The 25,199-nt window shown below is 53.6% G+C and overlaps 2 protein-coding genes across 2 annotated transcripts; both read right to left on the bottom strand.

Moving 5' to 3' along the window:
- Positions 1–5,955: 5,955 nt before the first annotated feature.
- Positions 5,956–7,822, bottom strand: CTU1 (cytosolic thiouridylase subunit 1). The gene is made up of 2 exons (XM_056136357.1): positions 7,289–7,822; positions 5,956–6,523 (listed from the first exon to the last, which is right to left on the bottom strand). Exons 1-2 carry the CDS (start codon positions 7,794–7,796, stop codon positions 5,961–5,963), a joined length of 1,071 nt encoding a protein of 356 aa, XP_055992332.1. The 5' UTR covers positions 7,797–7,822; the 3' UTR covers positions 5,956–5,960.
- A 6,950-nt stretch (positions 7,823–14,772) lies between these two features.
- CEACAM18 (CEA cell adhesion molecule 18) lies at positions 14,773–23,088 on the bottom strand. The gene is made up of 5 exons (XM_056135548.1): positions 22,746–23,088; positions 21,680–21,949; positions 20,068–20,352; positions 14,896–15,031; positions 14,773–14,812 (listed from the first exon to the last, which is right to left on the bottom strand). The coding sequence occupies exons 1-5, from the start codon at positions 23,086–23,088 to the stop codon at positions 14,773–14,775; spliced, it is 1,074 nt and encodes a 357-aa protein (XP_055991523.1).
- Between the last annotated feature and the right edge of the window lie 2,111 nt (positions 23,089–25,199).

Here is a 25,199-nt window from a genome sequence, read left to right as displayed (position 1 = left end):
CTCTTGCCTTGTACGACATCGACATGGATTCGGTCCCCAGCATTCCATACTGAACAGCGCCAGGAGTGATTCTTGAGCACAGAGCCAGGGGTAACTCCTGAGCATCACCGGGTGTCCCCCCCAAAAAAAAATTATGTTGAGGGGCTGAAGTGATAGCACAGTGGCTGGCCTGGGTTCGATCTCCGGCATCCTTTATGGTCCCCCCAGACCCACCAGGAGTGAGCCCTGAGTGCAGAGCGAGGATCAGGCCCCGAGCACAGCTTGGTGTGACCAAGACCCGCACCCCCAAGGGAAAAAAAACCCAAAACCAAAATACGTTGAAATGTCCAATTTAGAACTGGGGAGATGGTTCAAAGGGTTGGGGTACTGACCCTGCATGCAGAAGGCCCAGGTACCATTCCCAGAAACCCCCACCCATAGTGACCCAGGTGTGGCCCCAATAAAACAGGCACCCCAAAATCACTCCTGGTGGGGCACAGGGCACCCTATGCAGTGCTGGGCATCGAACTGGGGTCAGCCCCATGCAAAGGCAGCACCTTAACACTCCTACAACCTGGACCCCAGAACTTTCTCGTCTTCTCTAGCTGAATTCCGTCCCCCTACCCATTTCAACCCCCACACGCATCCCACTTCCTGACCCCCTGGACTTGACTTCGCTGGGACCTTTCCTTTCTGGATTTGCCTCCCTTGCCGGGACAACCCCTAACTGGCCTGTTGGAAATGGAGGTGGCAGGGGGCGGGGGGTGGGGGCAGAGAACTGCCCTTCCTTCCTGTGGCTGAATCACGTCCTAATGTCCCCACCGGCCAAGTATGTGTTGACCCTGGAACTCCTTTACTGGGGTTCGCTTCCTCCATTCCTCCTGCCCTTCCTCCTGCCCATTGTCAACACATACTTGAGCACCCACGTTTGTCATGGTCCTAATGCAGGGCGGTGATGCCAGTGACCCAAGCAGACAGAAATCTCTGCCCCTATTTGGGAAGGCATGGAGGGAAAGTCTTGTGAGCTACGCGTTCAGCCTGAGAAGGATAAGAAAGACGGAGGGTTAGGAAAGTGCCAACTACGTGACTTTCTTTTTTTCTTTATGTTTTTTTGGGCCACACCCAGTGGTGCTCAGGGGTGACACCTGGCTCTGTGCTCACTCCTGCGGGTGTTGGGATTGATCCTGGGCCATCTGCATCTAAGACAAGCACTTCTGCCCTGCACTCTCTCCTGACTCTCGAACTGAGTGACTTGCATGTAATTTTTTTTACCCTCTCCTCCTTCCCTTCTCTTCAGGGGACCCCACACCCTGACATTCTGCTCACACACTTGGCTTTGACGCCAACCAGGGTTGCACATGCTCACAGGGCAGGGGGCGCCATGCTCTTAGCCTTGGTGTTCTCATGGGCTGCAGCACTCTCTGCCCTCTGGGCTGACCGGGCACTTAGTGGCATGCTCCAGGAACAGCTTTCTGGTGGCAGTGCTCAGGTATCTTTCTAGTGACAGGGCTGGCCAGGGCTCATGCCCTCTGGGGCAGTGTCCACCCACCCCTGGCGGCAGGCAACCCCTCACAGTGTGTGTGTGTGTGTGTGTGTGTGTGTGTGTGTGTGTGTGCGCGCATGCTAGAATGGTTCTCGGCATATGACATCCCAGGGAGTTCAACTTGTGACCTTATGCTTGCAGATGGGCACTCTACACCACTGTATTCTTCCCCTTGCGTGTCCCCAAGATATCTTTGAGCAAAGGTCTGGAGGAAGGGGAAGAATCTGCTCCAGAGAGAGAGAACAGCACATGCTAAAAAGGAGGCCAGTGTGGTGGGGGAATTGGGGATGGAGGGAGAGGGAGGAAAGCCGGGGCTGTGGCGCACAAGCCACGAGGCTGAGGGAGCAGAGGTCTGGCCTGAACATCACCCCAAACTCTCCAACTGCCTGACTCGCTTCTCTGCTCCCCAGAAGTAATCGGGTTTGTTTCGGGAGCAGTGGACACTTCCAGCTGTGCTTGGGGCTACCCCTGGCTCTAGGAGCTCAGTGTTTGGGCTCGGTTGCCCAGTTCTCGGTGCTGGGGATTGAACCTGAAGAACATGGAATCAGCCCTTTAGCTGTTCCCGGGGCCCCCCGCAAACACCTTTTTAATTTTGGAGGGGGGAGGGTGTCGGTCACATGTGGCAGTGCTCAGGACTGAGTCCTGGGCCTGTGCTCAGGGATCTTCCCAGGCAGGGCTCGGAGGGTCCAACTGGGTGCTGGGAATCAGCCTGAGGTGAGCCACACGCGAGGCCAGTGCCCTCCCCACTCTCTTTGGGCTCTTCTTTCCATCTTGAACCCTCCCAGAGGTCCTGGGAGAAAATAACTCCCCGCAGGGAGGCGGGAGTGGCACATCCCAGGCTGGGTATTACCCAAGGCAGGTGGAGGTTCTGAGCCACTGCTGGGCGCGGAGGCTGCAGAACAAAGGGGTCGTTGGTGCCTTGCAAGAGCGGTGGGATTAGCCCCAGACAAAAGGCCGCATGCCTCTTGCATTGTCCCGGCAAGGAAGCAGGAAGCGCAGGGCGGCTGCGGGGTGTGGTGCGGTGTGGATGGGAAGTGGGGCTCAGCCCAAGGGGCACCTGGGTGGGCGGGGCGCCCTGAGAACTCGGCCTTCAGGAATTTCAGGAGCCCCTTGTCTGCAGTGGGAGGCTGGGCTGGGGTTGGGTTGGGGACTTGGAGACCCAGGAGAGGGCAGGGCTGGACTGCGGGCAGTGGGTGGTGAAGGTGCAGGGTGGCTGGGTGGGTTGTGTGTGTGTAGAGTTGCTTGCAGAGGGCGGGGGGCAGGGGGTCAGCATGTCTCTGAGGTGAAAGAGAGATGGTCCAGCAGCTCCGGACAACGGCCATGGTGGTGGTGGTGGTGGTGGTGGTTGGGGGGTGGGGGGATTTGGTTACAGAGAGATCCAGGCGCACCCATGGGAATGGGTAAGGACACAGAGAGAATGGGGGTGCACACTGAGCTTCTGTCTCCCCAGGGCTCCCCACCTGGCTGACTGTCCTTGCTTCAGCTGTCCAGCCCTCCCTGGGCTTCTGGTGGGATACAGGTGAGCGCCCCGAGACAGGCACTGAGGGAGGGGGTATCCGGTGCTATGAGCATCTCTGGGGCCTCTGACCAACTGTGGTTTGGTGCATTGTTACCCCCCCATCCCCAATGTGCCACCCCCCCATACGCCTGAGCCTCCTGTTGGGTGATGTGGAAAGGGAAAGGAGTGAGGGGTGCCCAGTGCTGCCCGCTGAGCCCCTGACATGAGTCGCAAACCCCAGCCATCTCCCAGGTCCCAGTTACCCAGATCCATGGGGACCATTGCCAGAAGCGCCTGCACCCATCTGCCGTGCTGTGTCAGCCTGGCCCTGGGCACCCTAAGTCATCTCGCAGCTCCTTTGGGTGGGAGATCTTTCCCACTAATTCTGCTGAAGCCCCCCTCACTGGCGGGGCTCAGTCTGGGGCGATCCTGGGTGTCCCCTTGTTTGCACCCCTCCCTGGCACCTCTTACAGGTGCCCTGCACCATCTCCCCTCACCCTGCCCTGTCCGCTGTTGTCTATTGGACAGGTCTGAGCACCTGAACCCCCTCATGGTTCCAGAGTGGCCAAACGTGCTCCATTTGGCTGTGTTTGGGGGTCAGGGGCTCTCCATGCTGCGGAGTTGCTCCCAGTGGGGACCCATGTGAAGTGGGGGGGGGCCTGGAATCCCAGGAATTCTGGCTGGGCTCCCTGTCCGGGTGCTCCCCCCACTTTTCATCAAGCAGAAACAGGATCCTTTAAGACCATGATCTGGGTGTGGGGCCCGGCCCGGAGGTGATTTCCCTGCGGGCCTTGCGGGTCCCTCTTCTTGGGCCTTGCTCCACTGCAATGTCCTGTGCAGGGGCAGGAAACCGCAGAGAGGCTCGGGCTCCCCGTCCGTCTCCAGGGTCCGGCTGGGAGCCAGGGTAGCACTGAGCAGAGGCGCCCTCTGGCCCTGCGCCCGGGACCCTGCCCCCCCCCCCCAACCCCGCTGGCTGCCCTCCCGGTGCTGCGCCCATCCTGGGCCGGGTGTGCGCTGTCCACGTCCAGCTCCGAGCCAGCTCCTGGCCCCCCCTTCTCTGTACCCCACGCTTCCCTCTTCACACAAGAGACACACACAGTGCTACTGGGGCGGGGGTCCCAAGTCTCTGCCAGGTCCCTGCTCCCAGACATGGGGGCCGGGAGAGCAAAATGGGCGTCCCCGACGCATGGGCTTCGACAATGCCCCCAGCCCCAAGCCCAGCCCTTTAAGGAACCTGCACCTCCCCCCAAAACTAGGAATCAGATATCTCATTAAAATGTTTTTATACATTTATTACCTACTAGAATAATATTGATTACATACGAGAACAAGGGCATTTTGGAAAAACGAGTGTGAATCAGAATTTCATCCACCATTCCCACCCCCCTGCCCCATCTATGGCAATTAGAATTTAAGGGGAAAATTTTTTTTCTTTTTGAACCAGTGGTGCTCAGGGGCTGTGCTAGGAGCCGAACCAGGGCAACTGTTGAAGCGATCACAGGCCCGACCGGGAATATTTAAATTTTTATCCCTACTAGATAGTTGTCTCAAAGATAATGCTACTGCAGATAGGATAGCTGAAGGGCAAAGGTGTTCTGCTGCTGTGTGATCCTGGGCAAGGCACTGCACCTCTCTGAGCCAGTTTTTGCTGTTGCGGTCATTTTGCTGAGCAGGGTCTCCAATTCAAGTCTTTGAGTCACTAAATTCATCCTTTATAAAATTGGGAATGAAAGCCCAGCCTGTGGCATCACCAGGCTCCCTTGGGGGTACGGACCCAGGCCTGTCCCGGGTAAGCCTCACCTCACCTACCCTGGGGTCTTGCACCCCTGCTGGTCATTCTCTGCACTGCAGCTGGAGTGATTGTGGGGTGGGGTGGGGGAGGGGACCGGATGATCCTTCCTTTTACTCCAAAGTCCTCAATCAAGTTCTCTTGCTTCTGCCTTACCTACCCTCAAGACTTCTACTCTTGCCTTTGCCCTGAGCACCTCTCCAGAGCGGCCTTTTGCGTTTCTGCCTCTGCTTCATTCAGGTCTCTGTGTGACGGACACTGCCCCGGCCCCTAGGAACTGGCGCTTAGCCTGCTTCTGAAACCCCCGCCAGTCAGCTTGCTCTTCCTTCAGTGTGGTAAGTATGCACTCCACACCCACCTCATTCCTAGCAGAGCTGGGGAGGCCATTTGAGTGGGGGAGGGAACTCACGCTTCCTGCATGCAGAGTGTGCGCTAGATTTTTTGAGCAATCTTTCTGGCTCCAGCCTTTCTTCTCATTTGATGCCACCAAGAGACAGGATCTATTTGCTTACTGTCTGTGAACTTCACTGGGACAGGGCTTTTGTCTGCTCAGGGCTGTGATCCTAGCACCCCAGCACGTTGGAGTGCTAGGAACAGAGAAGGTACCACGAAAAAAAAAAAGTGTTGAATAAATGAGCAAACGCTCGATCAACTCACCCACCAGCAGGCAGGTGGCCTGGCCGTGACCTCCTGCGGGGGTGGGCGTGGGGTGTTTTTACACAGGAGGGCAGTCCTCAGGAGACCTGTCTGGGGGAGTGTGTAGCCCTGGGGTGGGGGGTGGACAGGCGAGAGGGGAGAATCCAGGGGGCTGCCAGGACCCTGGAGAATCAGAACTGGGTGTTTCTGATGAAGGGACCACCAGCCCAGGACGGCCAGGAGGTGTGTAAGTGAGGGCGACTTGACTATCAGTCCCCTCTTGGGTCAGGAAGGGGCCAGGCTTTACACATTCCTTGAAGCCCAGCTCCCCCCAGTGGCTAAAGCTTAAGTTGCTTGGTCACCCCAAGACTGGAAGCTTGATGCAACAGCGCAGAGGGGGGCAAACGGTGCTTCCCAAGCTCCAGCTTCAGTGGGGTCCCCTTCCACCCTCGGGTCATTCCCACGGCCACGTCTAGGCCACCCCTCCCGCCCATCCCTGGGGCACGCCGGGGCCCCTAGAAGGTGAGCTGGGCCGGGGAGGCCAGGGCGGGCTCGGGCTTGGGCTTGGGCTTGGGCTCGGGATCAGGCTCAGGCTCCGACGGCCCCTCCTCGTCCAGCCCCCGACGGCCCTTGCCGATGGCCAGGCGCGGCCGGCCGCGGTTGAGGCCGTCCAGCAGGGCGCAGGCCTGGCAGAGCTCGCGGCTGGACAGCGCCCCGCAGCGTGTGCAGGCGCCTGGGGGTGGGGGACGCGCGGTGGGGGCCAGCGCCAGGCGCTCGGCCGAGTGCACCAGGTCCAGCACCGCCGATGGCCGCGCGGCCTCCAGTAGCTTGAGCAGGCGGCGCGCGTGGCCGCGGAAGGCCTCGGGCGCGTACACGCACTCGTCGGAGAAGTAGCGCAGGCGGCGGAAATGCGCGTACAGCACCACCTCCTTCTGCGAGGCCAGCTGCAGCGGCCGGCAGCGTGGCAGGGCGCCCCCCTCGCCAGGGGAGCCCAGCACCCCGCCACGCGCCAGCCGCCCCGTGTCGCCTCGCAGGAAGTTCATGAGCACTGTCTCGGCCATGTCGTCTGCGTTGTGACCTGTGGAGAGGCACGGGGCAGGTGAGCGGGCACGGGGTCCGGGGAGTGGGGGAGCAGGTCCCTGCCCGGGGCAGCCCCCAGCACTGCAGAGCAGCCGGGAAGAGGTTGGCGGTGGGCCCGAGAGGGAGAAACGTGGGGAACCTACCTAGCTGGGGTCCCCTTGAGTCATCTGGGGTCACACTTGGCTCCAACCGAGCCAACCCACCCCGTGCAGCGGCCCCTGCACGCATGGAATGAGCAGTTGTGCACTCTAGATCACATGGGGGCCCCCTTCAAAGTGCTCGCAGCTGGGGCCTGGAGTGACAGTACAGCGAGAGGGCGCCTTCTCTCACACGGGTGACCAGGGCTAGACCCCCAACACCTCATAAGGTTCCCCGAGCCGACCCGTTAGGAATAATCCCTGAGCGCAGTCAGGAATCAGCCCCGACAGTCACAAAATGAAAAAAATTAAGTGCTCGCAGACCATGCACAGGGCCGTGCAGCCCGGCAGGAAAGGTGTCTGGAGTGCATGGTGGTGTTTGGAAAGAGGGGGAGGGACTGTGCATATGGACAGGCTCTAACGCTGCGCTCAGAGCCTTGGGCCCCCCACTGGTGACCCAGCGGTTCTCGGGTCTTGGGGCTTCTCCGCCCACAGCAGCCCCCCATTCTGCCTATAGGTCTGGGCTGGCTCCTGGGATGCTTCTTCATTCCTAATCCCCGAGTTCTCCCTGCAGACTGCTCCGCGCTCTCGCTTCTCCCAGCTGGCCGCCCCGCGCCTGCGCTCACCGGTCACGATGTGTGTGGCTCCCACGCGGCGTGCCCCCTCCTCCAGCGCCCTGCGCCGCAGCACCCCGCAGAAGGTGCAGCAGGCGCGGCTGCGGCCGGTGCCGGCCGTGCTGCGGGCCACGGCGTCCATGGTCCAGCCCCCGAACAGGTCAGCATAGGCCACGATGGTGAGCGGCAGCTCCCAGAGCGCCGCCTGCTCGCGGACGGCCGCCAGCGCCGCGTCCCGGTAGCCGCCGATGCCCTCGTCCACCGCCACCAGCTGCAGCGTGATGCCCAGGCTTGGCGCCAGCTCGCGCAGCACGTGCGCCAGAACGGTGGAGTCCTTGCCCCCCGACGCGCCCACGGCCACTACGGCCCCGGCGGGCAGCAGCTGCCCCATGGTCACCGTGTGCAGCACCTCGGCCTCGAAGGCGGCGCAGAAGCAGCTGCTGCACAGGGCCTGCCCCGAGCGCGGGCGGCGCAGGGCGGCGCGTGCCTGCTGGCAGGAGGCGCACTGAGGGGCTGGCATCCTGGAGTCCTGGCTGTTGGCAGCTCCTCCTGAACTGGGAGAGAGGGGGATGGTTTCTATGGGGATTCCGGGCTTGGGGGTTGGGATGGGGATAGGGGCGTCCTGGCTAGGAATAGACCAGCAGCAGAGCCCACGAAACAGGGTTCTTGGAGGCAGTGCGGGGGAGGTTGACACGTGGGTCCCACATGGTGGACTGGGGCTCCTGCCTCCTGGTCGCATCCGTCAAGGGTAAAGACAGGCAGGTCACACCCAGGTTGGACTCGGATCCTGTTTGGGGGGACGGATTCACATTCTCCTTCCATAGCCCTGATCAGAGGGACCCAGTCCACAGGGCAATGCGGAGTCTGAGAGGAGCCACAACTATATCAGGGGCCAGAGTCCCAGTGATAGTACAACTGGGTAGGGTGCTTGTCTTGCATGCATGTAGCCAACCCAGGTTCCATCCCTGGAACCCCATATGGTGCCCCGAGCACTGACAGGTGTAACTCCTGAATGCAGAGCCAGGAATGTGCATGGCCGGGTGTGGCACTCCTCCCCCAAAAGAAAAATGTCAAGACTAGGGGGCCAGGGGCTTGTCTCTGTCAGGGGAAAGATGGCAGAAGGGCAGTCTATGGTTCCCTCTGGGGCTGTGGGGGGTGATGTGACACCGTCTTCAGTAGGGTTCTCATGAGAGTCCATGCCGTTTGGCTCCCCTTGACCCCAAGAAAACACCTGTTTCCTGGTGCTTGCTCTGTCCAGTTCTCAGCCAGCTGGTTCCTCGCCTGCCACTGGGTCGCCTCTGGTCCTATTTTCTCTCCCAGACCTAACTTGATTCTCCCTGGATTTACTGGCTTTCCTCCCTCCTCTTCTACAATCCCCAATTCTCCAAGCTGCCCAACTTGGTCTCCTTGCGGCTGCCTCGACTGTGCTCCCCAGTGGGTGTTCAAGGGCGGGTGCTCCAAGGACCCAGCCGGGTTCCCACAGGGCCTTCTCTCAACTCTGCAGTGCCCACACCCACCCTTTGAGCCTCCTTGGGCGTTGGCTGAGTTCATCTGTAGGATGACAGGGACAACAGCGCCCAGAAGACCACGCTCGGGCTCCAAGTTCCGTTATAGGGAGGGAGCATTCGCCTCATCCCCCGGTCAGGGCAGAGGGTCCGGCAAAGAATTAGGGTCTCCCGGATGTGCCAACTGGAGACGGCGGGGAGGAAAATAATCGAAGCTGACCGGCGAGGGGAGTGTGATAGGAGGATGAGACATGGGCCGGTCTGCACAGCCCGGACCGGGGCTCCTGGAGAGGAGGGATCTAAGCGATTAGGCATCACAGAAACAACAATCACCATCGCCGGAAAGCATCCTTAACACAAGGCACCGGAATAATAAAAAAAATTTTTTTAAAAAATGCGGGAGCCCACGACCCAAGCCGCCGCGGGACAACTACTCACCTGGCCAGAAGTCGGGAACGGGACGTTTATACAGGCACGCGGAAGCTGGCAAACGGAAGTGATTCCGGAAACTCCATTCCGCACAAGGGCCATGTGCCTACAACTCCCAGGATCCTCCGCGGCAGCTCCGCCAGTACTTACGGCTGCTGCGCGCGCTTGGCCTTCAATTCCCAGAACCCCCTGCGCCTCCTCTTGCTTTCCCCGCCCCCTGCCTACTGTTCCCAAGAATGCCTGAGCGGTTTTCCTTTCTGCTGCTGCGCACGTGGTGGCCCCGCCCCCGGCAATACTGTGCCAGAGGCAAGAGAGATCTGCCTAGTTGGATTTTCTAGTTTTGTGGGCTAACGGTGGGCTTCTAAGGGGCTACAGATCATGTTATTTTACCCTTTGTAGTGGCGTGAATGTGTAAGAGAGGCAGACACACACACACACACACACACACACACACACACACACACAGAGGCGCACGCGCACGCATGCGCAGAGCTGCTATCCGGCGTTTGCGTGGATCTGCGCATGCGCCGGAACGCAGTCGCGCTTGCGGGCGCGAGTTGGGCGTTCAGGTATGGCTGTGTGTGTGCTCTTAGCGGCTTTGGGGGAGCCTTTTCACATGTTCCTGCCTCTAGGAAATGGATAAGATTGAGGGCCGGCGAGGAAGGGCATCTTCCCCGACACCGCCGGGGGTTGGATCTCGGCACCCCACCTGGCCCCCAGAGCACAAGGCAGGAGTCATCCTTGAGCACCGCGAGCCCTCAGAAATGAGCAGCCTAGTCTCGGGATTACTCATTTTTAGTGAATTGGAGTGGGAACTGAAAGTAGGGGACGAGAGATAAAAGAAAGATCGAGGTGTTGGGACTCAGACAATGGATCAGGTTAAGAAAAAAAAATCGTGTCTCCAAAGGCAGCCTTTGAGATCCAGGAACCTATTTAAGAAGACTTCAGAAACGCCAGACCCAGATCTTGAGGCTGGGCCCTTCAGCTCTCTTGGGGGTTCACTACCCAGAGTTCTCTCCCCCCCCCCCCCAGGTTTCTTTAGCTTGGGCGGTAGGTATGCTCCTGCATTCCCCCCCCCCCCCTCACCCCCCATGCCACCTTCTTTCCCCATCAGACATCTCGAATATAAGCTTCTTGGTTTTCCTGAAATTCACTTCTTTGGTGTTAACCCCCAAACATGGAGGCCTGGGCCAAGCAAGAAGGAACTTTGCTGCAGAGAGCAAGCCCTGGTTTCAGCCTGAGGCCACAGCTCCTGGAAAATTAAGAAATCAGGTGATGGCACTGGTTCCCTTCCTGTGAAAATCATGTGTCACCCAGGGCCCTGGTGGGATACAAGTGTCCAGTCACTTTGATGTAGGCAGGTAGGTAGGGAAAGGCTCTTGGCAATGAAACAAAGTTTCATGGAAGAAGAATTCTAGGACTGACCCACTTTGTGAATACAGAAAACAAAGACCTGTTAAGACCATTCGGCAGACCCTGAGGATATAGGCCTCCTCCCCATGAAGTTCCTCTTTTTGGACCATCCTTTTAATCCGATTAACTTTAGAAGACCATCACGGCTCCCAACCTCCCTGGCAACCTCCTTAGCAATGGACTTTTTTACCTGGGAAGAAGCTTCACATGGAGGCAGGCTGGAGAAACCCTATAAAGGCCACCTTGAACAAAGGAAGGGCGCGCATATGCTGCTTGAGCTCATGTGCTGCTTGCACCCACATGGCCGAGCACATGTGGGCTGAGCACATGTGTCGCCCGCATCTCCCTCTTGAGATGTGTACTTTCATGCGTTCGTGTCTAATGCTAGGATGTGTGTATAGGGGCTTTCTCTCCGTCCTTGGAGAAGCCTGTGTTCTCTCTTGAGTACCTCTCTCTCTCTCTCGCTCTCTCTCTCTCTCTCTCTCTCTCCCCCTCCCTCTCTCCCTCCCACCTTAAAAATCCTCCAAATAAAATCTTTATTTCACTGCTTGTCTACTCCTGAAATTCCTTTCTGGGAGGCAAGACAAGAACCCAGTAACCCTGGGTCCCAGATGGCAGGGGCGGATGGGGAGAAAGTCTTTCTTCTCCCCACTTGATATAAGTCACCCATGGGGGCTCACCAACATCAACGTGATCTTGGACTTCAGCACCACAACTTGGACTTTAGCTTTGCCCACCCTGTGTCTGGTATTATGTTCTGCCCGCCTGATCCTCTGACAATTTTCTTTTTAGCTGTGGCATCTACTCCCTTAGAGTTTGCCTAGTTCTAGATGCTCTCCTGTCTGCTTAGTTTATGGGAGCAGAGACATTCAAGGTGGTTGTTTGCTTCTGGCAAGCGAGTCTCTGTCTCTTCCTCACTCCCATCCTTTCTGCGTTCTATAATGTGACCACAGAATTTCATATATTTATAAAGATATTTTTTGGCCGTATTAATGAAAATGGGCTGGAAAAAATGGAATGGCATCATGGAGCCTCAAGATGCGCCATATTATTTTAAGTTTGTTTATTTTTTTCTGATTATAATAGCAGTTTGCACACACAGCCCAAGTGTACACACAGGACTCGATACTTAGATTCTTAGGTACCATACATGTGATCTAGATCAATCTGTGCCTCCTCAGAATCATAGTGGATCAGATGAAGCTTCACCAGTACGTTTCATCAACTGTGAACATGTTCATTGTCAGTTGGACATTTCCCCCCCGGTCTGGTTTTTAGTAGTGATGGTCCCTCCTCGAGTCCAGGTTGTTCCATCTCTGTCACTGGCAATGCTGAGGTGGGAGCAGTTGTGTGTCACCCCACCTGGTCCCGCAGCATCAGGTGAAGGGCAGAGAGGTTGGAAGCTCAATTGCTGACAGGGAAGCAGAGTTTGAGTTAGAATCTGGAGCTCTGAGCATGACCCACCTTGGTCTGCATCTGATGGGCACAGGCAGCAGCCAGGGGCCAGGTTCTCAGGTGTCAAACTGCAGGTTCTAGGTGGGGTCTCCAGGAGCATCCATCTCCCCACCTCTGAGTGGCTTGGTGATCCCTTCCGCTAGACCCTGGACTTGGTCCAGGCTGGTGCATCTCAGAGGGGGCCAGCAGCTCTTGCCCCAGCCCCTTGCCGCATGTCTTGTCCTACAGCTCTGAGGTGGACACTTGTGTGGTCCCTTTCATCCTATGAGGAGAAATCAGGGTAGATGTCATAGCTGGACCTCTGGGGCTGGTTCGATGACTGAAGTGCCTGCTTTGCTACCGGAAGGTGGCGAGTTTGAGCCCACTACAGTACCAGTTGTTTAGAGCCCATCATAGAGTGCCATGCAGGCAAGCAAGTGTGCATAGGCCCCATGACCAAAGGCTTCATGGTCAAGTTCAGCCCTGGGTGAGTGTGTGCATGGGACCCCCCAGCCAGCAGCACAGCCAAGTGCTCAGGCCACCATGAGAAAGTCTGCACCCTGCAGAGTGCACACCCCGAGAACACCACAAGCCAGCCTGGGACCCACATAACTATAGCAGCAGCAGCAGCAAGGTCACAAGGGGAGGGGAAATAAACCATGGAGAACAGTTCACGTTAAGGCTAATACATGTCTCAAAATCAAAGAGGGAAGTCGCATATTAGGGCTGTAGGACACCAAGAAAATTCAGGAGAGTTGACGTTCAGGAGAGTGAGGGGGTCGTGTTCTCATCCCCAACACTTCTCCCTGACAGCCCCAGAGCAGAGGGGTAAATATAGGGACTTGAGCTTTTTCTTTTCTTTCTTTTCTCTTTTGCTTTTTGGGGTACACCCAGTAGTGCTCAGGGCTTACTCCTGGCTCTGTGCTCAGGAATCACTCCTGGTGTGGCTCAGGGGACCCTATGGGGAGCCAGGGATTGAAGCCAGGTCAGCTGGGTGAAAGGCAAGTACCCTTTATATATTTTATATATATTTATATTTATATACATAAATATATACATTATATATATTTATGTAATAGCATAGAATAGCTGTGCTATTCTGGCCTCAGAGAGGGGACATGAGTCCTTAATTCTCCACATATGTAAAGCATTTCTGAGGTCTTAAGTTCATTGGACGAAGATGACATGAGATAGAGATTAGGGAGAAGGAACAGATATATCTGGGAAAGATTCTGGAACTGCATGTCGATGATGATAGTCATTACTTTCTCAGTTGTGGCACTGCACTTATAGGAACTGTTAGGAACATTTTCAGTGGCACACAAATAGATACTTGGGCCTTTTTTCGTATTTGAGCCACACCTGGTGGTTCTCAGGGTTTACTCCTGGCTCTGCACTCAGGGATCACTCCCAGCAGGGTTTGGGGGACCCTCTGGGGTGCCGGGGTTTTATCCCACCTTGTGGTTGAAGAAGTGGGAGTTAAGCGAATCACCCAAAGTGACACAGTTAGAATAATGAAGGCCAACAGGCTGAATCTCACCTAACACAGTGCCCTCTACCCCCTATCATGGAAAACATGCTCTGTGAAGATGCTGGGATGACAGTTTTCTGTGCAGAGTGGGCCACCTCTGGGTGAGGCCTTCTTTCAACATGAAGACATAAGGGTGGTATCAATCTTCCCAAACTCCCTAGATGTACTTGTCACCCATTGTCATTGCTCACTGAGGAAAGATGATGGTACAGAGGCAGTATCATCATATAATACTAGAAACTATATTGAATTTTTGCTATGTACCCAGCCTGTTTCTAAGTCTTTATTAATAATACTTTAACCCTCTAGGAGATACCCCAAAGCGTAACTGGACAAACTTGCTTGTTATTTCCTTGGTGGTCAATAGTGTAAGCCTCTTGGTATAGAGGTCACATAATAATTACACATAGGTTCAATATTAAAAAGAAATTAAAATCATACAAAAGAGAATATCTTTGAAAATCTTCACCATCACCAGCATAACCAAGACCACTGTCACCAGGGTGACCATCACCAACTTCCTCGTCACCATCCCACTGTCATGACAAATGGCAGCTCCGCCACAACCTTCACACCATAATCTTCTCCGCCAGCACTGCTGCCACCATGACAACACTATTATTGCTGTCCCCAACACTGTCGTCATTACCAGCAACTTCATCCCCACCTCGCTGCTTTTGGCGGCTATAATGACTGTTGGTCACGTTCCCCTAGACAGAGCTCGGGACGCAGCTGTCCCCAACATCTTACCTCACCTCCTTCCAAAGACTCACTTTACTCTGTGTTGATCATGCAGAGGTGGAAAAACTCGGGTCTGTCTACACCCAGATGCTACTCACTGGTCACTCTCCACAGAACTCTCTGGGGCCAGTGATTCTCTTTCCATCCTCCCAGGTGGGGTCTGAGAGTAGCCATCACCATAGGGACACTCATTCCTGAATAATCTGCCCAGGTAGGGCTGGAATTTGGTGAAACCTTAGTCATCCCTCTGACCATCAAGTTCCCCAGCAGAGCAGAGTTCGCTCCTTGCTTGCTGAATTTTGCTTGGTGATAGGAACAGCCACATGCCAGATGCATGCTACCCTGTGGGCCTGCTGCCCACTCTCCCACAGTGACCCTTCCCAGCTGCTTCACCATGGACACCTGGGCTATAACGCGAAGCCCCTGTGAGGCCCCACAGCCACCTAGAAGTGGAGCTGACTCTGAACCTTCTCACTGTCTACACTGGTCACAGAGGCAACCTGGTCCATAGAGCTAGCTCTCCCTGCCCATCCCCAGTCCCCAGCCTGAGCAAAGGCAATAGGTACCTCTTGGAGCAGGGGCCAATCAGGGTGTACAGCAGCATTCCACAGAGCGAGATGCCACCCAGGACCGCCAGCACAATGAGCAGCACCACCAAGGGCTTGGCGAGGAGAAAACCATCACTGGGATCAGGAATGTACACTGGAAGGAGAGGAGATGGGGGTGAGGGACATCCCGCACTCCCCTTCTTGGCTCATCCACCCCTCTGTTTTCCCCAGAGATCCCACAGTGACAGTTCGGGCAGTGGGGATTCAGCAGGGAACAGGACAGACCCGCCCCAGTGGGGTTGACATTCCAGTTGGGGAGAAGACAGTTGACAAGGGAACAAAGACATGCGTGATTTTGCTGCAGGCACTCCTGGAGAAGATCCAAGATGTGACTTGTCGGGAGGGGGTACAGGGGAAGGGAGGCCCACTTTTGCAAATATTCGCTAAGTTCCAACTTAGCATCAGGTGCTGTGTCAAGCACTGAGTTGAAACATGGAACTAAAAATTGCTCAGCCCAGCAGAGTTCATGGTCCAGAGGAGCAGGAAGACTCAGCGCAGCGAGTGCTTGCTGTGTGTGTGCAGGAAGATTCAGTTCCATCCCCAGCACAGGGTGTCTCTGAAACACTTTCAGGAGTGACCCTGAGTTCATAGCTATAGTACCCCTGCCCCCAACCCCCTGGATGTTTTCAAACTCCTCTCCCCCCGCCCCCGCCCTCACACACACACACACACACACATACACAAAGAAAGAAAAGGCCTAAATAGGCAGTAGGATCACACAGCATCATCACCTCCTCATCTGTCACCTTGCTGACAACCCCCTCCCCTACTACCCTGACATGACTGGGGAAACTGAGGCTCAAAGAGATGCAGCTGATGGCTGGTCTATGCAGAGGACCAACAACCGGCCTGGAACAGGAACCAGGTCCTTGGGCTCTCAGCCTGAATTTTACTGGCCTAGCACCTGTCTTCCCCTAGTGGCCAGTTGCACCCCGTGAGGTGGAGGTTGTGTGAGGGTGATCTCCTAGGCTGTTTTGCTCCCGATTCAATCTGCAGGTGTCACAGCCCTGATGAATCTCTGCTTCCCTCCTCCTGCCGGGCCTCTTTCCCCTTGGGGGCAGCCAAAGGGAAGAAGAGGGGTGTAGGATAACACTGTTTTGTCCTTCCTCAGGTAGCCTTAGGTTTATCAGGTCACACCTATCTAAGCAATGTCCTTTCTGTGTGGACACAGGAAGACAGTTAATATTATGCTTTGTAACTTGGGAGTTTATTGACTCCGAATAATATTTACTCCTGGGCATCTGCTTTCTTGACTCAGTTGCCCTTAGTTCCTAGCACCCCAAAAGCAGGGTCCCGATGAGGGACTGAATGGACCCAGGGCAAGCTGTGAGCTACCCTTTGGCCAGGCCAAAGTGCCACGATACTCAACTATAAGTTGAGGGCATGATCATGGACAAATGCTGTCATGATCCAAAAGTAAGTAACAACGAGACTAGGACCCTGCTGGAGCTAGAAAGATTAACCTGGCCTGAGGACTGAGGAATGTATAGTGAGATGTTCTCAGGAAGAAACAAACTAAGTTTATATCTTACTGTGCTCATACAGAATGACATTGCTAGAAATATTAGAAGTAGATTTATTATAACTATATAAGTAGATTACTAACTGAGGGAAGAACACACCCTTGTTGGGATCCCACCCTTGAGCGGATCTCCTAGTAATCTGGAGTAATCTCTTTAGATGAGATTTTATCCTTGAGTTAATCTCCTAGAGGAGTCGTCTTACCCCTCTTTGTTGATTTGTCAATATTAAACCCACCTTTATGTCACCACCTTACGTGATTGCTATATAAACTAAGACTGTAAGCTCGGGGAGGAGGAGAGTCAGAAGCGAGAGAGCTCGGGCTCCAGAGATTCAGAGTCAGAGCCAGAAGGAGAGGGGTTCCAGATTGGGGCCCAGGAGAGAAGGAGGCAGAGAAAGACAGGAGTGAAGAGGATTGGAATAAACTACTATTGATATAGAGCAGCCTGGTTCGTTTCTTCTTCCGTCTGCCCTTGGCCAATAGCCGTTCTGATCCAGGCCACACACAGCGGCTCAAGAGCACCAAACGCGGGCAGTGAGACAGTGCCATCCAGTGAGCCCGTGAACACACAACCTTCGGCATGATAAGATTTTACAGAGGGGCAACACTCACCGAGGGCAGAGGAGGTCTGTCCTGCCCAGGCCCGTAGGCATCCCTTGTTCTGTTCTCATCTGCTGTGGAGGCTAATGAGCATGTCCCACTCTATAGGGAGAATGTGAAGGCCACCCAGCACAGGTGCACCCAGGAAGTGGCCAGGAAGTTTGGTGACTCTGATCAGAGAGGTTGTGGGGATTCTTACCTCCACAAGTGGCGTGTGTGTGTGTGTGTGTGTGTGTGTGTGTGTGTGTGTGTGTGTGTGTTGGAAGGAGAAAATCCCCTGCCATGGTGAGAACACAGTCTAGGGGAAGTGCATTCAGGTGGGTGTTGCATATTAGCCCTAAGTGTTTTAGGCTTCATTGGTGATTTGCCCCTTTTCCTCCTTCCTGGGAGGATTATTGTGTTCTTCCTAGAATCCCTAATTTAGTTAAAGTTTATCTTTAACCTTTTCTTTGTATTTTACCTCTCATTGTCACAGTTCCCCAAGTCAGTCTTGATTATTTATAAGCCAAAACTTTCTGCCAATTCTGTGCTTTGTATTTAAAATGTTGTATGTTTGTACTTGCTTTTCTATAGCACAGTGGTAGGGCGTTTGCCTTGTACGCAGCCAACATGGCCGACCCGAGTTCGATTCCTCCGCCCCTCTCGGAGAGCCCGGCAAGCTACCGAGAGTATCTCGCCCGCACAGCAGAGCCTGGCAAGCTCCCCGTGACGTATTCGATATGCCAGACACAGTAACAACAAAGTCTCCAATGGAGACGTTACTGGGCCCGCTCGAGCAAATCGATGATCAACGGAGAGGGCCTTTACTTACTTTACTTTTACTATAGAGTAGTGTTCTTTGGTTAAACACAAGAAAGACTGTTAATGCTATGCTCCTGATATTCGGGAGTTGATTGACTCTGAAATATATCTACTCCTGGGCATAATTACTTGACTCGGGCTTCAGTTGCTGTAGTTTCTAACACCCCAAAAGGGAAGTCCCACTGTAGGACTGAGATGGACCCCGGGCGAGTGGCAAAGCTAACCCAGCATAGAAATGGGACAGTCTAGAAAGCATAAATGCATGGTCTTGATGCAAGCTGTTATGACTTAAGAGACAGGACCCCCATGGAGAGGGACAAGCTGAACTGGCCTGAGGAGACTTGTCTGGGATTTACAGTAAAAGCCTTGCTTGCTCCCAGAGCCCAGAGGATGAAGTGTTGGGATCTTTGTCTCTTACTGTGTTTATCCAAACTGCAAGTATACAACTAGAGGGAAACATAAAAGCAATGCAGATGTCCCTGGGAGACAGTGTCTCCTTGCGTTAATCTCCCTGAAAGGGAATTCCCAGATGTTTTATCTATATAAATGATGTATGTAAATTTCCAGATCAAACGCATCTATGTCCTTACCTCAACCCCCCTCAGATGCTCTATAAGTATGCTAGCAGCTCTGCATTAAAGGAGCCATTTTTCACCATCAGGCTGTGGTCCCCTCCTGTCTCTCTGTCTCTCTTCTGGAGAGGCTTGGGAGGAAGGGAGGTGGCTCTGGGCCACCGAACGAAGCACCCCCCCCCCCTTGCAATATTTTGTGAATTCACAGGTGGGAAGATTTAGAAATCTGAGCTTCACAGGGAACGGAGAGAATAGGACAGTGGGTAGGATGTTTGTTTGCATGCCGTCAACTCAGGTTCAATCCTTGCACCCCATATAGTCTTCCAAGCACTGCTAGGAGTGATTCCTGAGTGCAGAACCAGGAATAAGCTCCAAGTGCAGAACCAGGAATAAGCCCCAAGTTGTGGTCCCAAAACAACAGCAACAAAAAAATTTAGAAATCTGAATCTCACCACATCCAAAAGAACAAAAGCAACCAGTGTTGGCATGGATGTGGTGAGAAAGGGACTCTCCTTCACTGCTGGTGGGAATGCTGACTGGTTCAGCCCTTTTGGAAAACAGTATGGACAATTCTCAAAAAATTAGAAATTGAGCTCCCATTTGAGCCAGCAATACCACTCCTGGGAATATATCCCGGTGAGGCAAAAAGGTACAGTCAAAATGACATCTGCACTTCTATGTTCATTGCTTCACTGTTCACAAAAATAGCCAAAATCTGGAAAAAACCCGAATGCCTGAGAACAGGTGACTGGTTAAAGAAACTTTGGTACATCTACACAATGAAGTACTATGTAGCTGTTAGAAAATATGAAGTCATGAAATTTCATACAAGTGGTACTACATGGAAATTATCATGCTAAGTGAAATGAGTCAGAAAGAGAGGGACAGACATAGAAAGATTGCATTTATCTCTGGAATATAAAAGTAACAAAATAGGAGACTAACACCCAAGAATAGCCGAGATAAGTACCAGGAGGTTCACTCCATGGCTTGGAGGCCAGCTGCACATGCTGAGGGAGAAGGCAGCTCAGATAGAGAGGGGAGCACCAAGTAAAGGGTGTTGGGAGGACCTTCCCAGGATGAGAGATACATGCTGAAAATAGATTATAGACCGAACATGATAGCCACTCAATGCCCCTTTTGCAAACCACAGCACCCAAAAGGAGAGAGAGAAAAAAAGGGAATGCCCTGCCACGGGGGTGGGGTGGGATGGAGGTTGGGGGGGTGGGAGGGATCCTGGGAGCATTGGAGGTAGGGAATGGGCACCGGTGGAGGGATGGGTACTCAATCATTGTATAACTGAAACCCAAGCATAGAAATTTGTAAGGTCAACAACTGTACCACATGGAGTTTCACTAATAAAAAATTAAAAATTAAAAAAATTTAAAAAAAAAGAAATCTGAATTTCAGGGGCCAAAGCGATAGAACAGGGAGGATGGGTACTTGCCTTGCACACAGCTGAGCGGGGTTCGATTTCCAGCACCACAAATGGTTCCCTGAGCCTGTCAGGAGTGACCCCTGAGTGCAGAGCCATGCATAAACCTCAGGAACAGCCCAATGCAGCCCCAAAATTAAAAAACAACAACAGAAAGAAAGAGTTGGGGGAGAGGGTGTGTCAGCAGCCTGAGCACTTACTGGATTTCTGGACCCACACGTCTTGGTACATGATGATCTGGGTTGCAGGATTCTCCACGGTACATCGGTACCGGCCCAGTTGCGCCTCAGTCAGACTTTTGAGGGTAATGCTTGTCCCTGAGAAGTTCTGGAGGGTGTTGAAGTGGGTCCAGTGGTACTTGTACTTGTTGGGTGTCTGAGGGAGGTATGCAGAACAGTTCATCTCCACTCTCGAACCCAGGTCTGCTCTCAAGACTCCATCCAAGTGGAAGGGGCTGCTCATCAGGGTTATGGAGTCAGGGCCATCTGCAGGGATAGTGGGGAATCTCAAGCTGGCTTCTGACTCCTGGGGGTTCATCCTGTTCCCACACCCACAGGAAGTCTGCCTCCTGACAAGGGACTCCACCTATAACTCCAGGTGCCTCCGAGACCCACAAGGAGGAGCATGAAAATAATGCCCCCCCCCCCATTACCTAGCACCAGGGTAGATTCGACACTATAATTAAGTACACTCAGGGTAGAAGCCAGCCAAGCCAGGTCCCCTGCACGCTGGCCACTGGCCATACACTCACTTAATTCCCACAACAACCCATGCATCGACCCATGTCCTGCTTTATAGAGGAGAAAACTGAGAGTCCAAGAGGGTTCATCCTATTCTACAACAGAAAGTAGAGAATATCCCAACCACTGCTCCCTTCAGTCTCTTGCAATCGGCCAGAAAGAATTCCCAGCACAGGACATTTTTTTTTCTTTTTGGGTCACACCCAGCAATGCTCAGGGCTTACTCCTGGCTCTGCACTCAGGAGTTACTCCTGGTGGTGCTCGGGGGACCATATAGGATACCATATAGGATACCAGGGATTGAACCTGGGTCTGTCGCGTGCAAGGCAAACACCCTACCCACTGTGTGCTCCTGCCGCAACATTTTATTATTATTTTTTTGAAGCCCCTGTATCCGGTATCTTAGTTCCAAACCTCTGGCTGATAAGCAGTGTAAGGCGGATGGGGTGTGGGGAGGAGGAGCATTTTGTTTCATATGGGTCAGTTGGCAGGGCAGCCTCATCCAGCCTGCGACCAGAAAAACTAAGGGAACTATAAGACTAGTTCCAGACTAGTTCCAGAGGTGGAAAGGTAAGCTCAGTCTCCATGGCAACGGAAGGAGGGCGTGACTGGGCTTTAAATATCCTCTGGATCTCCAAGTTAGAACCTCAACCACCCAGTTCTAATCTGAGCAGTAGAGATCAGATTTCTGAGGAAAGGAAAAAAAGGGTTCCACAGGCCAATGAACCTGGATTCCAGCCATGATAAGGTCATCTGCAAGCCCTTGGTGTTCTCCCGTCTCCAACTTGGCCTGTCTGAGAGTTTCAGAAGGTTCTGAGTCATAGCACAGCAGGTAGGGCATTCGCCTTCCAAGCGGCCAACGTGGCCGACCCGAGTTCGATTCCTCCGCCCCTCTCGGAGAGCCCGGCAAGCTACCGAGAGTATTGGATATGCCAGACACAGTAACAACAAAGTCTCCAATGGAGACGTTACTGGGCCCGCTCGAGCAAATCGACGATCAACGGGAGGGCCTTTACCTTTACCTTTACCTGAGTCCTCCCAAGCTTCACTCCCATGACCTGAGAGTACTCACAGGACACAGACAGTACGGCAAAAGTCTTCTGAATCATGTCTGCGGAGTTCACGGTCATGCACTCAATCACACTGTCAGAGCGGCTGACCCAGTGGATGGTGAGGGTCTTGTTGTCTGACGACAGTGTCATCTGATCGTTGCTGGCCACCTGTGTATCGGACAAGTACCACTTGATTTGGGTGGTATTGGTGCTGCAGCTGGCAGTAACGGCATCCAAATACTCCACTGCAGAGCTGGTGTTGAGTGTGAGGACTGGCTTGAGATAGATCTCTGGGGTAGGCAGGAAAGAGGGGCAGAATTAGGGGTGGGTTCCCAAGATCTGCTCTGCTCACTGGTGGATTCTTTCATTTACTTATTTGTTTTGCTTTTGGGGGGTGGTGCTTGAGGGCTACTCATGGTTCAGTACCTGGGCGGGGGGGAGGGGGAGGCATCTCTTGGCTGTGTTCCAGGCACCACATGATGCCTGGGATTGAACATGAGACTCCCACATACCAAATGAGTGCTCCACCCATGAAATTTGCATCCAGGCCCTCAGCCTTTGTGGTTGCTGCTGCTAAATCCTCAAGTCAGGACCTCCTCTTGCAGGAGCAGTGGGAGGGTCTTCGAGAGAAGCCTGTGCAGATGGCTACAGTACTCTAGCAGCACAGAAGAGCGAGCGCAGGGCTCTGTCTGGCCTGCTATGTGGCTGACCCATGTGATCCCTAGCACTGCATACAGCCCCCTGAGCACTTCCAGGGCTGCTGCTGAGTGGGAGAGCCCGGAACAGCCCCTGAGCGATGCTGGGCGAGGCCCCCTTCAGAACAGGAGACCCCCACAACTTTCATGAGCCCCTCACCTTACAAAGGGTCCCCTTTGACTTGCAACAAAGCCAGATATTGATATATATATATATATACCACTCCCCCCCTCCCCCCCCCACGAGCGTGCTCACATGTTGTACAAGAGAGGACAGTGAGCTTCAGGGAGAAAGGTTGGGCCATGCGGTGCGTTAGAAGACAGCAGAGGATGTGGTGTGGCGTAGGGGTCCAGTGGGCCGCCCTGGCTGGATCCCCTGCGCCCTGCTCACCTCCAATCCGCAGCAGGGCCGTTGCTGTTTGGACCCCATTTTTGCTGACCGCCTTGGCCGTGTAATTTCCTGTGTCCTTCAGTTCAGCCCTGCTGATGAACAGGAATTCTTCAGTCATATTTTCCCGGTGACTGAACATGGGACCTTGATGCCAGGTTTGTTTGAGAGGAAAGTAGCTCAGGATGAGAGTTTCTGCCGTGGGCTCGGAGCCACGGTGCCAGCTGACTTCCGTGGCATTGTCGGGAACTTTCATGAGGAACAGTATAGCCTCTCCCTCTAAATACTGAAGATGACCAGGGTCGATGAACATCTGGCTGGCAGTCAGGTGGATCCCGCAGACCATCCCGATGACTGAAGATGATCAAAGGTGGTTTAGGCAGAGAGATGGAAGGAAACAGGACACTCAGGTAAGAAGACACAGAACAGGGCTGGAGCAATAGCATAGCAGGTAGGGTGTTTGCCTTGCACACAGCTGACCTGGGTTCGATCCCCAGCATACCATATGGTCCCCTGAGCAATGCCAGGAATAATTCCTGAGTGCAGAGTCAGGAGTGACCCTGGAGGATCTGCGGGTATGATCCAAAAAGCCAAAAAAAAAAAAAAAAAGAGAGAGAGAGAGACAGACAAAATTGTTGGTGAAAGCGTGCAAGGTTTGCACTCCAGGACATGCCTTATCTTGTCCACTACCCACCCCCCCAGCCCTGCCTGGACCATCTTTATTTCTTCCTCTTGGGGTCTGACCTCACCTTCATCCTCTCGTGCCAGTTGCTCGGATCCTATCAAAGCCTGTGGGGAGCTTCTCTGGCCCTGTTTAAGTACCTCTGCGGATACCACTGCTCTCATCCTCAATCTCAGATTCTTTATGTTTGAATTTTTCGGTGGGGCCACAGCCAGAAGAGCTCAGGGGCTATTCCTGGCTCTTGCTGTGCTCAGGAATTACCTACCACAGTATTCAGGGTGCAGGGGTGGTGGGAGAGGACCATGGGTGGTATCAGGGATTTGAACCAGGATTGACAGTATACAAAGCTTAAGCCTTAAGCCCTGTACTACTTATATTTTTTGTTTTTGTTTGTTACAAGCTCAAACTGTCTTTCAAAATTTATTTTTCAAGGAAAGAAAATGATGTCCTCTTGCTTTTGAATTGTCATGTCAAACCTTATCTCTAAATAAATCAAGACAGTGTGCTGAAGAGATTGAGCAGCAGAGAGGTACTTGCCTTGCACAGGGATCATTCCTGGTGGTATTCAGGGGATCCTATGGGGTGCCAGGGACCAAATCTGGGTCAGCAGCACATAAGGCCAGCGCTCTCCCCACTGTATAATTGCTATGACCCTATATTTAACTTTTTGGGGGATCACACCGGCAATGCACAGGGGTTACTCCTGGCTCATGCACTCAGGAATTACTCCTGGAGGTGCTCGGGGGACCATATGAGATGCTGGGAATTGAATCCAGGTCAGCCGTGTGCAAGGCAAACACCTAACTTGCTGTGTTATCACTCCAGCACCTATATTTAACTTTTTAATGTGTATTCTCACATATTTCTAGCATCAAATTCAACAGTTTGTTTATATGCATGTATACACCCATCTGTCACATCTATTTATATGTGTGTGTGTGTGTGTGTGTGTGTGTGTGTACACTGGAGTGATAGCACAGCGGGTGGGGTGTTTGCCTTGCATGCAGCTGACCTGGGTTTGATTCCTTCGTCCCTCTCAGAGAGCCCGGCAAGCTACCTAGAGTATCCCACCCGCACGGCAGAGCCTGGCAAGCTCCCTGTGGCATATTCTATATGCCAAAAACAGTAACAACAAGTCTCACAATGGAGATGTTACTGGTGCCTGCTTGAGCAAATCGATGAACAGTGCTACAGTGCTTCATATATACATATATATTTGTGTATAGCAATTTCAATTTTTTTTTGGTAGGAGGCACACCCAGCGGTGCTCAGGATTGACTCTTGGTTCTCTGCTCAGAGATCATTCCTGTCAGGGATTGAACCTGGGTCGGCTGTGTATAAGACAAATACTCCGGACCCTCAAGCTCACACTCTTTAAAAGATTATTTTTGTTTTGGGGCCTCACCCAGTAAAGCTCTGGTCTTACTCCTGGTGCTGTACTCAGGGCTCTCTTGGGGGGACCCTATGCAGTGCTGGGGATCGAACTCAGGTTGGGTGCATGCAAGGCAAGTACCATCCCCGCTGTTCTAACTCTCCAACACTTCCAGCTCAAACTGCATTTGGATCACAAGATTCTCTCAGAGATGGATGCGTTAGAGCATGGAAGGGTTCCACCCTGCCTCTGCCTCTGTCCTACATCATGACTCATGCAGGCGTCACTTCAGAGGTCAGCATGCACCCAGTGACCCTGGCAGAGTGCTCCACCTCAGGCTGGCGTCTCCACTGCCCTTTCCTGACAGCTCACTTACAGACCCTTCAGTTGCCAACTCTGGTGT

Source organism: Sorex fumeus, unplaced genomic scaffold, assembly GCF_029834395.1.
Source record: "Sorex fumeus unplaced genomic scaffold, SorFum_2.1 ptg000122l, whole genome shotgun sequence".
Taxonomy (NCBI): Eukaryota; Metazoa; Chordata; class Mammalia; order Eulipotyphla; family Soricidae; genus Sorex; species Sorex fumeus.
Note: the sequence above shows the minus strand (reverse complement) of the source record. Positions and strands in the feature narration are given on the sequence as shown.